Source organism: Dendrobates tinctorius, unplaced genomic scaffold (genome assembly GCF_039654945.1).
Source record: "Dendrobates tinctorius isolate UK_male_01 unplaced genomic scaffold, ASM3965494v1 ptg000010l, whole genome shotgun sequence".
NCBI lineage: Eukaryota > Metazoa > Chordata > Amphibia > Anura > Dendrobatidae > Dendrobates > Dendrobates tinctorius.
Window position 1 is genome coordinate 3,260,843 of NW_027361678.1, and position 15,690 is coordinate 3,276,532.

At 43.9% G+C, this 15,690-nt stretch overlaps 1 protein-coding gene across 5 annotated transcripts in view; it reads left to right on the forward strand.

Annotated features, from left to right (window-relative positions):
• Window positions 1–15,690, forward strand: part of SLC35F4 (solute carrier family 35 member F4) — a 482,865-nt gene that overhangs the window by 244,856 nt on the left and 222,319 nt on the right. Inside the window, exon 1 of one of the 5 annotated variants that reach the window (XM_073585794.1) lies at window positions 14,221–14,631. The exons of 3 other annotated variants lie outside the window; for them this stretch is intronic. In XM_073585794.1, coding sequence (XP_073441895.1) covers window positions 14,556–14,631 — 76 coding nt within the window. In that variant the 5' untranslated portion in view covers window positions 14,221–14,555. Of the gene's footprint in view, window positions 1–14,220; window positions 14,632–15,690 lie in introns of those variants that run through there. One more of the 5 variants, XM_073585808.1, reaches the window with a different exon arrangement.

Here is a 15,690-nt window from a genome sequence, read left to right on the forward strand (position 1 = left end):
ATCTTATAATCCACAAAATACGGTATATGTATTAGTTATATAATATTATTACATGATAGTGTATTATATTAGACTTTCACAAAAATAAAACTTTCAGAAAGTTTGAAAATTCTCTCTCTTACATGTCTTAATATGGGTTGTCACAAAGCTTTCTCAGGCTCCTGAATTGCAAATGTCCCTAGTTATGCAGTGACACAAGGGCAGAGAACACCTTGCTGTATAACTCAGTGGATTTGCTATTCAGGACTCCTTGCTGACAATCCCCATAGGAGCTGGTAATGGTTGCTATTTCTTATTGTCCCTTCTGGAAAGCTTAAAATGGAGAAACACATATCAGTAAGACACTTTATTTTTGTAAGCTGTGCCCAAAGCATGTATAATTCAAGTCTGTAAACTGGCCAGTAATGTAATTCTCTGTATACAGTGCATTATTTGCCATAATGACATGCGAGTATAATAGAGAGTTTAATAGTTTTGCTGTTTTAGAAAACAGAATCAGAAGCTGCAGTTTTTGGAAAGGTACCGCGACCTCTCCAAAACAGTGGACTGCAGGGTTTTCATTCATTATTGCTAAGAATAGTGAAAAGCCATTCATATTTCTTTTTACTTTCTTTGTTTGCAGCACTATATGATCTTATGTTTAGTGGGAAACTGTGATGACTAGTAGGTCACAGTGTGGTGCTGCACCTCTCCTGAGGAGGAGGATGGCAGTAAAGAGTTAAACAGGCAGAAACTGCAGCTAGGAAACTGACATAATACAGGTGATTGACTTTTCTCCCCACACTTCCTTTTCTGTACAAAATACTTTTCTGCAGTCTCAGGAGTTTAACTGTTATGAATGGGTCACCGAGGAGGATGGCAGGAACAGGCTAAGCCACCAGGAAACCAGAGAGGTTGGTAACTCAGTGGATTGCAGACCCCTGATCCTAACAACACAACTAGCGGTAGCCGTGGAGCGTTCCTACGATGCCCTAGATGCCTTGGCACAGCTGGAGAACTAACAGCCTAAAGCCAGAAAGGTGAAATCTAAACTGCCCCGGAGAAGATCCCCAAAGGAATAGACAGCCCCCAAACAAATATTGTCGGTGAGACAAGATGAGACACAAACATAGGCAGAAATTAGACTGAGCAAATGATGGGGCCCAAACTGTCTAGATAAGACAGGACAGAAAAGATACTGTCTGCAATCACGCAAAAACCCTAAAAAATCCAACACATCTGATATACAAAATACCTGAGGCCACGCGACCTCACCCCCACTAGATCAGCACTCTGGTATGAACTGGATGCAAAGCAAATGATACTAATATAACAGGGGACTGAACAAACTGGCAGAAGCTGTAACATATGGAGCGGGGCCCAGCGCTGCCACCAGCAGGGAGTACGCTGAACCCTCGCAACCAAGCAGAAAGCAAAAAAAAGGCACAACCAGATTAGATGCAAAGGATTAGCAAAATAATCACTTAACTGAACCATGAAGATCAGGCAGGAGACAGAAGAGCTCAAAATGCACAAGGAGGAAATCACCAGCAACCACTAAGGGAAGCCTGCTCACTTATATGCTCCCAGCCAGTAATCCCAGATTCCCAATCATCGTCATCAGGTGGCAAACTTCCATCAGACTGGCCAGCTCCACTACTCCCAGTAACCAATGAGGGAGCTCCAGCTCAGAAGTCCAAGCAAGGGAATTCACAACAGTTAACCTTTCTCAGCCTCTGTCTGGGTTCAGGTTTGCTATTTATCGCCGCTGCTTGCTGCAGGTGATGTCAGTTATAGTTCTGCCTACAGCATGAGTAGCTGACTCTGTTACCCCCTGATTTGTCCTGCTGTTATTCCTGACTCGACCCGTGTCTGTGTTATTCCCTGCTCCCTGTCCTGACTCTGTGTGTCCCCTTTGTGTCTAGACTTCTTGGTACTTGAACTCGGCTTGGACCCGGATCTGCTTTTGTCTCTTGTCTTTGGCATATCTGCTCCCTGACCGTTACTTATCCCCTGGCTTGTCTATGACCCTGAGTTTGCTTATTCCTTTGGCACCCTGCTACAGTCGAGGATTTGTCCCGGCTTGTTTGACTTCTTTGATGCCACCTGGTGGTAGCTTCGCTGCTGCAGGGCAGGTCTTCTTCATCTGTGTGCTGGACCACTTTCCACTCTTTCGCCACCTAGAGGCGCTATCTTCTACCTGCATTTGCAGCAGTGTGATATTCGGGAGGCTCAGTCTCTTGCTCCTCCACCTTTGCTTGATAATAAACTCTTTGTCCCGGTTCAGTACTAGTGGAGTGTTCTCCGGGAGTTCCACGACTCTACTCTCAGTGGGCATCCGGGGATCTCAGCCACTCGGAAAGCCATTGCTAGGCTATTTTGGTGGTCCTCCATGACTTCTGATGTCACTTGGATTGTGTCTACTTGTGATAACTGTGCCCGTGCTAAAAGCTCCCATAACCGGCCGGCAGGGGAATTGGTGCCGTTGCCAATTCCAGATAGACCTTGGATTCATTTGTCCATGAATTTTATCACTGATCTCCCTCCTTCCAATGGCAAAAACTGTGATCTGGGTAGTGGTTGACAGATTCAGTAAACAGGCGCATTTTGTACCTTTGGCAGGACTGCTTAATGCAGAAACACTATCTAAATTTTTTGTTGAGCACACTGTGCGGCTGCATGGCGTGCCTTTGAGTGTAGTGGAGGGCATTTTGTAAAAGATTGGGTGTTTGCTTGTCCTTTTCCTTGGCCTACCATCCCGAGATCAATGATCAGACGGAGAGGACCAATCAGTCACTTGAGCAGATTTTGATGTGTCTTACTACGTCTCAGCAAGATGATTGGTGTTCTTCATTGCCAGTGGCTGAGTTTGCATTTAATAATCGGGTTAATTTGTCCCTTGGCTTGTCTCTGACCCTGAGTTTGCTTGTTCCTTTGGTACTGCGCTACAGTCTAGAATTTGATCTGGCTTGTTTGACTTCTCTGCTGCCACCTGGTGGTAGCTTCACTGCTGCATGGCAGGTCTGCTTCATCTGTGTGCTGGACCTCTCTCCACTCTTTTGCCACCTAGTAGTGAACTGAACCTTTGCTGCAGGTAAAGGGAAGAATATAAAAATAATAGGAATCTACTTAGATAGGACTGAATGTAAAAAAGATACACTATAGTTAATAGATATACAGTATTAGTAAAATATAGTCAATCTGGTTGCAGCGCAGTTACACTTTATTTTCAGTACTGAACCATGATTTGCATAGATAAAGAAGAGCAGAGAATTATGGCACAAGATGGTGAGATTTAAAGAGTGTAAATGAGATTGGTTGGATAAAAAGGCTTTTCCAGTCAATGAGGACTGGCTGAAAAAAAAGTTTGCTCCCCTAGTTCTTTATCTCAGTAACCTGGCCAAGGCAGATTGGCTTGTTGGTGCGCAAGTGGCAATCAGAGCACCAAGTGGCAACCAGAACCCAGAGGCAATGCTGCTTAAGTTCCCCTTTACACAACTACACCTCAGGAAAAAGAAACTATAAGAGCCTCATTTTTTTCTTGCAAGTGGAGAAGACAGATATAACATATTTTGTATAACAAGGAAGTCTCTCAAAAATGTGATCATTTTAGCATATTCAAGGCCCTACATCCAGTAGTTTTAGGGGGTTTTATTTCCCCAAGATTAGACAGGATTGATTCTGTATACTGGGTACTGATTGAAAGAGCAACTGTCCTCTCTTAATTCTTCTGTAATTTTTCACTTTTTGCCAGCATTTTTATGGCACAGCGGACCTTATTTGCAAACCTTGTGAAACATATACCATATTTGTACATCTGTGCACTTGATTTACTGTAGTCCTTTATTTTGATAATACATTGTTGATATAGGTACATTTCTAGTCTTAAACAGGAACAGTAAACAAGTCATCAGTCCAGGTTTTGCCAGGGCAAGTCTACTAACTGGACTTCAAAATTACAAGGTTAGCAAAACAATGCCAAAAAGTGGGCCTTACTCGACAATTGCTTATTGTCCTGGGTGAGAGAACTATGCAGTATATACTGAATTTGGCATTCTAAATGCTAGCAGTTATGGAACAGATGTGGCAGGAGGTAAAAATTGATTGATTTCTCTCCAAACCTCAGTTTGAAAAATTCTAAACAGTTGTGTCTATTTTTCCTGCGAGCGAGACCACTACATTCTCAGTGCAAGTTGTGCCAAAATACTTTTCCCAGAAAATTTTAATCTGGCCACTCCTTCCCCAGATCTGTTTTGTGCCAGGCCACTCCTTTCGCAGCTCTGTTATGTACCCCCAGACTGCTCCTTCTCCAGTACTGTTATGTGCCAAACCACTCCTTTCAGAGCTGTGCCATGTGCCCCCAGAAGATTCCTTGCCCAGCTGTGTCATGTGCCCCCAGACCACTCCTTCCTCAGCTGTGTCATGTGCTCTGAGACCTCTCCTTCCCCAGGTCTCATGTGCCCCCAGACCACTCCTTTCCCAGCTGTGTCATGTGTGCCGAGACCACTCCTTCCCCAGCTGTGTCATGTGCCCTCAGACCACTTCTTTCCCAGCTGTCATATGCCCCCAGACAATGCCTTCCCCAGCTTTCATGTGCCCTTAGACCACTCCTTCACCAACTGTGTCATGTACCTCAGACCACTCCTTCCCCAGTTGTCATGTTCCCCTAGACCACTTCTTCCCCAGCTGTGTCATATGCCCTAAGACTACTCCTTCCACAGCCGTGTCATGTTGTCACACACAGTGTAGGAAAGAATAAGTGCAATATGATGGGATGAGGGGAAGGGAGCTCAACTCTAGGGAAGGGGGGAGTGGAGACCCTTACGCAGATCTAAAATCACCTTCTGCCCTAAATGTCCCTATATAGGTTCTATCACTGAGCAGGAACCTAATCCCTGCTTGACTCTGGCAAAAAGCCCTGCTTAGGGAAGGATGGGATGTATTAGTCAATCCCCACTACCACTAAAGACAGCTGGGATAAACAAACAAGGGGAACACTTATCTTGAGTAGACTCAGAGATGTAGCACAGACATCCTACAGCAACACCAAAGAGGAACATAGCCAACTGCTATAGCTCCAAGCCTCAACTGGGGAAAATGGAAGCATCACCAGCGATTCCCAGCAGCAGGCTTGGAGTCTATAAACACCCAGGTCCAGGTGTGTCAATTGGAGCTGGAGAAAGGTTGCCACTGGGTCAAAGAGTCAGAAGGGTTAAGAAGGTGTCTGCAAAGCCAAATGCATAGATCTTCTGCAGATGGATGCAGTGCAACTGTCTGCAGCTTTTAACATACCTGTGACACATGTGCCCAGAGACCACTCCTTCCCTAGTTGTCATGTGCCCCCAGACTAATCCTTCCCCAGCTCTGTTATGTGCAGACAGCTCCATTGCCAAGTCTTTTATGTGTTAGCCCACTGCTTTCCCATCTTTGTTGTGCCAGACAAATCCTTTCCTAATTTTATGTGCCAGCAGACCATGCCTTCCGCAGTTCCGATATTTACCAGACCATGTTTTCCACAACTCTATTATGTGCCAAGCCACTCTTTATCCACCTATTATATGGCGCCACACTACTCCTTCCTCAACTTTATCTGCTTGACTACTCCATTGCTTCAATAGTTCTGTTATGTGACAGACCACTCATTAGCCCAGCAATATGTGAAGGACCATGCCTTCCTCAGCTATATGTGCCAGTTACTCCTTCCCCAGCTATAATATGTGCCAGACCACTACTTCCAAAGCTATAATATGTGCTTGACCACTCCTCCCCCAGCTATGATATATGCCAGACCACTCCTTCCCCAGCTATATGTGCCAGACCTCTCCTTCCCCAGCTCTCATGTGCCAGACCACTCCTTCCCTGGCTATGTGCCAGACAACTCCTTCCCCAGCTATGATATGTGCCAGACCACTCCTTTCCAGCTATGTGCCAGACAACTCCTTCCCCAGCTATGATATGTGCCAGACCACTCCTTCCCCAGCTATGATATGTGCCAGACCACTCCTTCCTCAGCTATATGTCCCAGACGACTCTTTTCCCAGCTATGATATATGCCAGACCACACCTTCCTCAGCTATATGTGCCAGACCATTCCTTCCCCAGCTATGATATGTGCCAGACCACCCCTTCCCCAGCTATAATATGTGCCAGACCACTCCTTCCCCAGCTATGATATGTGCCAGACCACTCCTTCCCCAGCTATGATATGTGCCAGACCACTCCTTCCAGAGCTATATATGCCAGACCACTCCTTCCCCAGCTATATGTGCCAATCACTCCTTCCCCAGCTATATGTGCCAGACCACTCCTTCCCCAGCTATATGTGCCATACCATGCTTTCCTAAGCTCTGTGATGTTCCAGACCACAGCTTCACCAGTTCTATTGTGTCAGACCACACCTTCCCTAGCTATATGTGCCAGACTACTCCTTCCCTAGCTATGATGTGCCAGACCACTCCTTCCCCAGCTCTATGTGCCAGACCACTCCTTCCTCAGCTATGATATGTGCCAGACCACTCCTCCAGCTATATGTGCCAGACCACTCCTTCTCTAGCTATATGTGCCAGACCATGCCTTCCCCAGCTATATGGGCCAGACCACTCCTTCCTCAGCTATATGTGCCAGACCACTCCTTCCCCAGCTATATGTGCCAGACCACTCCTTCCCAAGCTATATGTGCCAGACCACTCCTCCAGCTATATGTGCCAGACCATGCCTTCCCCAGCTATATGTGCCAGACCACTCCTTCCCCAGCTATATGTGCCAGACCACTCCTCCAGCTATATGTGCCAACCATGCCTTCCCCAGCTATATGTGCCAGACCACTCCTTCCCCAGCTATATGTGCCAGACCATGCCTTCCCCAGCTATATGTGCCAGACCACTCCTTCCCCAGATATGTGTGCCAGACCACTCCTTCCCCAGCTATATGTGCCAGACCACTCCTTCCTCAGCTATATGTGCCAGGCCACTCCTTCCCCAGCTATATGTGCCAGACCATGCCTTTCCAAGCTATATGTGCTAGACCATGCCTTCCTAAGCTCTGTTATGTGTCAGACCATGCCTTCCCCAGCTATATGGGCCAGACCACTCCTTCCCCAGCTATATGTGCCAGACCACTCCTTCCTCAGCTATATGTGCCAGGCCACTCCTTCCCCAGCTATATGTGCCAGACCATGCCTTTCCAAGCTATATGTGCCAGACCATGCCTTCCTAAGCTCTGTTATGTGTCAGACCATGCCTTCCCCATTTGCAAATCTTTGCTCCATGCAAAATAACCTGAGAAGTAAATTAAAACAATACATTCTTAACTTCTCAGCTACAAATATCCATAAAACCACAGCCATTATGTTGAAAGAAATACATTATCCAAGAAAGTACTTTTTTAATATCTGTAATAAACTAGCCAGGACTTTAACAAGAAAATTAAACATTTTACAGATGAATGAAAAACAGTACACAATATATTCCTATTCAATAGTCATAAAAAGAACAAAACTACAATAGTAACAAATGTCTGTGGGGCTGTGGGGTATTATACTGTGAAGGGGACTGTGAGTGCCATTATAGTGCATCATTGAGCTGTGGGGACATCATACTGTTTGGGGGGGGACTCTAGGGGCATTATACGTAGGGCTATGGGGCCATCATACTGTGCATGTATCATACTGTATGGGGAGCTGTGGGGACATCATACTGTTTGGGGGGACTCTAGGGGCATTATACGTAGGGCTATGGGGGCCATCATATTGTGCATGTATCACACTGTGTGGGGAGCTGTGGGGAAATCATACTGTATGGGGGATCTGGGGGGACATTATACTTTGTGCGGAGAGCTGTTGATTAAGGTATATCTATATTTATTATATATACTAAGGCCCTTTTCACACTTCAGTTTTTTGACGTCAGTCAAAATCCGCCAGTTTTAGAAAAAAATGGATCCACCCCTTTTTTGGTGGATCCGTTTTTTCCCCATAGACTTGCATTAGCGGCGGATTTTGACTGATGGTCATCCGTTGCATCCGTTTTTTGATGGATCGGTTAGAATTGTAGTGTCTCCTGAGTGGAGCAGACGGACTATATAACGTTATTTTGTAGGGCCGTAAAAATCTCTCTCTTTCTCTCTCTCCCTCTCTCTCTCTCCTTTTCCAGACCACGGTTCCTTTAAATTTCCTCTCCTTTGCAACTTCAGCGGATCCGTCCAGAAAACGGTCCGGTGACATCCGTTTGGTGCAGAACGGAAACGGATCCGTTTTTTTTTCATCTTTGGCGGATTTCGCCTGAAAACAAAAAACTGAAGTGTGAAAAAGGCCTTAAGGTTGAATAACAGATGCAGTATGATTATGAAATTTATAAAAAGCAGTAAGTTATATATTTTTTATGTTATGCTACTGGTAAGAATACGTTTCAGTAAGTCCTATTGTAATGTGTTTGAGCAGTAGCAGTCAATATACTTAATTTTGCTTCATATTAACCGAAAAAAAATTAATATCTCATTATACCTTGGTCATGGTCTCTCATGTGGAAAACTTAGTTATAGGCTCCATTTTCTACAAGTACATAACTATAGGGATTTACAGGTAGCAGTTGCACCTCGACCCTTGATTCTAAGGGAAGCTAAAAGCCTATCTGCTAAAAGAGAACACACCAGTATTTTAAATGGTGCATAGTTGGGGGGCAGCCCACTTTTAGATTTCACATTGGTGCACCAGGGTACGCCTCTGAATTTGCCAATAATACAATATTATGTACCATCTGTATTTTTGGCAGTAGGGCATCCCGCATTTATAGGATCTAATTATCGCTGAAGAATATGCCATTAGTGCAATAGCTAAACAAATTAGGTGACGTGAAATTAAAAATGGAAAGCGGAAAATCTCTGCAGGTTTTACAGAACGTGTTTTTGCCTTGATGCACAATTTACCCCGGCAGAGGAGCTGCGAACTGATTCTGGAGTTAGTCTCTAATGCTGCGTATAAAGCTTGCGCTTGCTGATCAGTCATTAGGCTTAGATGGGAACCGCTCAAATGAATTGGTTCTGTAAAGGGGAATAATAGACAGCCGGCACTATCTCACACACCGCTGAGTGTATAGCGTTATTTTGCAGCTGCTGAATTCTAATTTGCTCGGTAGCAAACATTTGTGACATTAGCATATTGGAGCATATGACATGACAATAGGGCTTACTCTATTATTTAGAGTGCGGCACCACGTATCTCTTTTAATACCGCTCTGCAGTGTATTGTGCTCCAATATGTTCTATGCAGTGGAAAGACGGAAAGGGCCCAAGGTCATAATGCGTGCATAGATGTGATGCATGTATCAAAGTAAAATGTGGGAAATAATCTGAATTATGGAGACAAAAAGTCAAGTCATGAACATTCTTCTTGAATGTTGGACATTTTATGTGTTCTCCTGTAAATGTAAATTCAGAAAGCTGTATTGAATTTTAAAGGAGTGTGTATCCTCCTTTTTTAATACACAAACTATGTGCTGACACATATCACTCTTTTTTTCTTTGCCGCTTTTATTTTCTCTGTGGATTTTTTTTACTTCTTAAAGATTTGTTTTGTATGTGGGCATAAGAAATGTAAAATGGTTGACCACTTGATTTTAACACATGTCTAAGGCTAGTTTCACACTTGCTTTTTTTTGCAGCGCGTTTTTCCCGCAAAAAAACGCATTGAAAAAACGCATACAAAAGCATACAACTGCTGCGTTTTTTTCAAGCATTTTTATGAGCATGCATGAAAAAAACGCAGCGTTTTTATGCGTTTGTATGCGTTTTTAGTGCGTTTTTACCGCGTTTGCGTTTTTTTCCAACATTTTTAGGTGGCCCCTCACACTACCCAAACCATGACTTTACTAACCTAACCCTGACCCTAACCCTAACCCTAACCCTGACCCTAACCCTAACCCTAACCCTGACCCTAACCCTAACCCTGACCCTAACCCTTAACCAAATCATACTTAACCCTAACCCAAACCCTAAACCCTAACTAACCCTAACCCTAACCCTGACCCTAACCCTAACCCTAACCCTGACCCTAACCCTAACCCTGACCCTAACCCTAACCCTGACCCTAACCCTTAACCAAATCATACTTAACCCTAACCCAAACCCTAAACCCTAACTAACCCTAACCCTAACCCTAACCCTGACCCTAACCCTAACCCTAACCCTGACCCTAACCCTAACCCTAACCCTAACCCTGACCCTAACCCTGACCCTAACCCTTAACCAAACCATACTTAACCCTAACCCTGACCCTAACCCTAACCCTAACCCTAACCCTGACCCTAACCCTTAACCAAACCATACTTAACCCTAATCCTGACCCTAACCCTGACCCTAACCCTAACCCTAACCCTGACCCTAACCCTTAACAAAACCATACTTAACCCTAATCCTGACCCTAACCCTGACCCTAACCCTAACCCTAACCCTAACCCTGACCCTAACCCTTAACAAAACCATACTTAACCCTAATCCTGACCCTAATCCTTAACAAAACCATACTTAACCCTAACCCTGACCCTAACCCTAACCCTGACCCTAACCCTAACCCTAACCCTGACCCTAACCCTAACCCTAACCCTAACCCTGACCCTAACCCTTAACAAAACCATACTTAACCCTAATCCTGACCCTAACCCTGACCCTAACCCTTAACCAAACCATACTTAACCCTAACCCTGACCCAAACCCCAACCCTAACCCTGACCCTGACCCTAACCCTAACCCTAAACCCCCTTAACTAACCCTAACTCTAACCCAAACCCCTAAATTCCATGGTTAAAAAAAAAAACGCATATGCAAAAAAACGCATACATGAGCATGCCAGTGCACACATATGCGCATCCATAGGCTATAATGGCCATTTTTAGCGCAAAACGTGCGCATATGTGCGCATGCGCTTTTTTGCAGGGCCAAAAAATGCAACATGCTGCGTCTGGAAAATACAAACGCACACCTCAAAAAAACGCAGCGCATGAAAATCGCATACATGCGCTTACAAGCGCGCAGGTATGCGCACCCATGTTAAATATAGGGGAAAAAACGCATGCGCACATATGCGTTTTTTTCCAGCGCTAAAAAACGCAAATGTGAAACCAGCCTAAGACCTATTTCACACTTCAGTTTTTTTATGTCAGGTAAAATCCACCAAAGCGGATCCGTTGCTAATTGAAGTGAACGGATGCCACCGGACCGTTTTTTTTGACGGATCCGACAAATGAAGAATTTTAAAGGAACCGCCACCCGGGAAGGAGAGAGAGAGAGAGAGAGAGCTGGTGGAGGAACGTGTGACCAGACAAGCCCCTCAGCTTCCTCCAATAGAAAAGCAGTTTTCCTATATAAGGTGTATTTTATTGGAGGAGTCTGGTGGACACGTCTGGTCACATGCTCCTCCATCAGTAGCCATTTTGAGAACATGAGAGCTATGCAGTCTGTGAAGAAAGCTGCCATACCAAGTTCAGCAGAAGACCCTGTCATACCTGTATAATAGTAATGCACACAAAATTATGTCTCCAACGCATCTTTTAAAATAAAAAGTGGCCAATCCCTTTAAGGATGAAAATTGCTTTTGATAACTTATGTTGTCGGCATGCTCTGAAATGTGCAGAGGTCACTGTTTAGGGGGAGTAAGGAGGCGCTGAGCTGACCTGATCATTACCTATTGTTCAAGGGGGTGTCCACTACTGGAGGACCCCTTAATAATGGCCCCAGGGTGCTGCATGAATGTTACTTCCCATAACCGAGCGGCTTCTTCATTCCCAGTTTTGTGTATCTCATAGGTCTCCCAACATAAATAATGTAACAAACAATGGGAGGAATCATACTTTTTGTGGTCAGCTATGGGAGTCATTATACTATGTGTGGACTGTTGGGGCCATCATACTGTGGGGGCAGCATAATGTGTCTGGAGGTTGTGGGGTATCATACTGTGAGGGGGAGTATGAGCACCATCATACTATGTAGAGGAGATAAAAGAGCAACTAGGTGGATATAATAAAATATATCACTTTATTTAACAATTCATTATCAAAAATGCATAGTATAAAGTAGCAATAAATATAAGCATCACAAGGTCTCCCTGTCTTGCGGTGGATACCGTGACATAGGATACCCGGTATATACCTATTTTGGCATACCTGATTGCAGGTCACTGACCACCTATGCCTCAGGCTACACTCTTTACCTGATCTTTGGCTACTATTTGTGATTTACCCACACTAGCATCTAGAAATTAACCCTAGTACACTGATGAAGGTCTATTACGACCGAAATGTTTGTAACTAGTGGATACTGTATGTATTAAAATTCAGATTTTTTTGCACCAAAACTCCCTGAGTGTGCCCGGTATTTGATGCTTGGGTATAAGGTTTGGGAACCTACTGTGTGGCAACTCCCTGTTTGGCTGTGCTAACATTTATTTCTATATGTTGCTTTTGAGGCACAGGATGTGAAATCTCTGCTTGCAGTCCAACTGGGGGTTTCTTCAGTCTTCTCTGGGCACGTGTGCTTTCACAACTCCCTCCCAGATGCTGCCAATCACAATCTGCCATAGTTTGAGATCAACTGACTCGCTGTGATTATTAGTATCTGGGAGGGATGAATGAAAGCAGCGTACGCCTCCAGTGAAGAAACGGCCAGTTGGGGTGCAAACAGAAATTTCATACTATGCTCCAAAAGCAACAAATATGAATATCTCTGCAAAGAAGTGACACAATGCAAAACGTAAAAAAGCAAAAAAATTGTCAGGGATCTTTGCAAGATCTTTAACTTAATTTTTATGTGCAAGTTGCAGGTCACATAATCTATCGCCACTAATCTTATTCCTCTTGGTGAGTTATAAATTTATCAATGTGTTTGTGAGCTTTTATCGAAATGACTATAAAAAACAAAATGCTAAATACAGATTCTATCAATTGGACAGCAGAGGGCAAGGCAAAGACCTACTCAAGAATGTTAACTTTTGATATGAGATGGAAGCACTTTTAACTTCTTTATAGCTACCATAGGATCTTTATTAGGTGCCTTAAATGCCTTGTAGCTCTGCATGGGTGTTCATGTGCAGCCCTGCAGCAGATGTGTGGCTGCCTAATGACAGCTTAGCTCCGGCTTTGACAGCCAGGATAAGAGGAATCACTAATCCCAACTGTTGGATTGAAGCGTTCAATAGTGACTACACAGGATAAAATAGGTCCAGGATAGCCAATCATTCCTGTCACAGATGAATTGCCGGCTTTTCAAAGGACATCGGTGTGTAAAACTCAGATGTCACTCGCATGGTCTGAGTGCCGTGTGATTTTTTTTCTCCCACCCATTGACTTGCAATGGCGAGTCTCGTCCGAGATACGAGGACAATTGCAGCATGCTGCGATTTTTTTTCTCAGTCCAATTTCGGCTAAGAAAAAAAAGCAGGTAATCATAGAGCAACATGGGTCAGAATGCAATCCAATATTATTTTTTATTGGATTGCACTCATTCTTTTTCCTTGCAGATGAGTATGAGCCCTTATACTCACCTCCCATGCCGACGCCATTACAGCGGTGCCAGCACTCGCGTTCCCGAAGCTCATGTGAGGTTGTTAGGTCGCGTGAGTCCGACGCTCAGTCTGCACTGGTGTCACTGTCCCCACCTTCAGATGTCTAAGTAATCAAGTGGTAGTAAGCGGCCAGCCGAAGTTCTCACTTTCTGTTGATTACTTATACGTAACATTGCAACCTCACGTGAGACCTGGGAAAGCTAGAATGCTGGAACGACGCTGGCATCGGAGGGGAGTATAAGGTTTTTTATTTTTACGGAGCAAATTTTCAAATTGAGAAGGGGTTGTCCTAGTAGTGGCCAACCTATTTTACCCTTCATAGGTAATTTGAGGCTCCTTATATCACTTTAAGGAATAGACGTTTTCAAAAAATGCATAAAGTGGTTTGGTACAGTGTTAGCCAGTAGAAAAAAATATATAAAGTGCTGTCAGTGAGAGAAACAAAATAGGAATCTTGTGGGTATGATACCTTTAATGGCTAGCAAAATATAGTGAATGTTGTTACAAAGCAAGCTTTCGGGACTGCTTACGTCCCTTCATCAGGCTGATACCAAAAAATGCATAACGCATGCAAAATTGTTCTGCTTTCCAACTAGTGCATGTATAAATAGTCAGTTTATCAAATATGCGATTCAGGTTGGGAAATAGATATGTTAAAATAATGCAAAAAATAAAATAGCAAAAAAATAGAGAGCAGGGAAAACTCTGTGGTCCTGGCTCCAGCTGCCTCCTCTGATTGTGTGAAGGTGGGGTTGCACATTAACTGCTGAGCCTAACAATTGAAGGCTGCTAAGTGCTGGCATAGGTCAAGAATTGTTTGAAATGTTGCAAATGGTTTCCCTGGGTAACAGCAAATCAGGATCTCCAGGCTCAGAGCTGCATCTCCAAAACGACAGCCAGGTATCAGCATCAGAAGCAGCAGCAGCAGCAGCCAGTGTATGACTGCAAGGACAGAGAGCAATGTCTGGACTGCAGGGACTGGGGAGAGCCAGCAGCTGCCTGTAAACTTCACCCCTCCAGCACCACCATGAAGAAGCACTCAGCTAAGGTGGCCCCTGTCTCACCCTTCAGTGTCTCAGAACTACATGCAGCGATCATAGACGGTAATATTAGATCTCTAGACTCTACTGCTCATCCAGGCAACTTCTCTGCTCCTCAAGTTCTTTGCACTAGATAGGAATTGTCTGTTCATGGAAGGAGATGCTTGTTGGGATCAGTTGCATGTCCTAATGTGTCATTTTGTTGCTTTGCAGCCTTTGAAACAATATAATAGAAAGGTCTCCATCCAGTTATGCAGGGTAGATCTCTGGGCTGTCTGTGGATTTGCATATATGCAGTATATTTGCATAGCTGTACAGAAAGATAGCTGCTTTTTGTGGAATTTACCATGTCATTACTGTATGTGGATGAATGTCATATAGGCTTTATGATAATGCACCAAGGAGTTATACCTGCAGTCCTATGGATGGCATGTACCAGTTGTGCACATTGTAGGCTCAGTTTTGCTACATTAATCAACTTGAAACTTGGTTTCTAGAAAGTAAATATGTCTTTTCTTAGTGTACAAAGTAAATATGTATTTGCTTAGTGTACAAAGTAAATATGTCTTTGCTTAGTGTGTAAGAAGAGTTCCTCATTACATGTAAGTCCAACTTCATGTAATTGTCAGAGGGGCAAAATAAGTGTGCTTTTATCCAGTAACACCTTAGCCTTGCAGATGTCATTATTGGATTTATATATGTTTGTGCTTTTTGCTATAAAGATAAAACTTTTGTAATGTCGTATGGGGTTATTTTATTACTTTGTGCAATTTATTGCAATACTAGCACTTTATTGATGGGATGGGGGGTTAATCTACTGCATTGGGTAATACAACATAAACTGTCCGCAACCTGCACCCCCATCATCCTGAGACAGTGTCAATGTCTTGCAGTCACTTTTATTAACCCCAAATATTTTAATCCTTACAGTACCGCAGTCTCCTTTTCACCTTGAGACGCCAGGTAAAACGCAACAAACAAGTGACGGTTTGCGGAAATAATAATGATAGGTAGGGGATTTATTACCTGGGCTGGCAAAGGTTTTTGGTTTGGTGATTCCCACTTTTCCCTGTGCGGGGTGCCCTTCTAATAGTACTTAAAATCCCGCAGACGGTCAAAGCC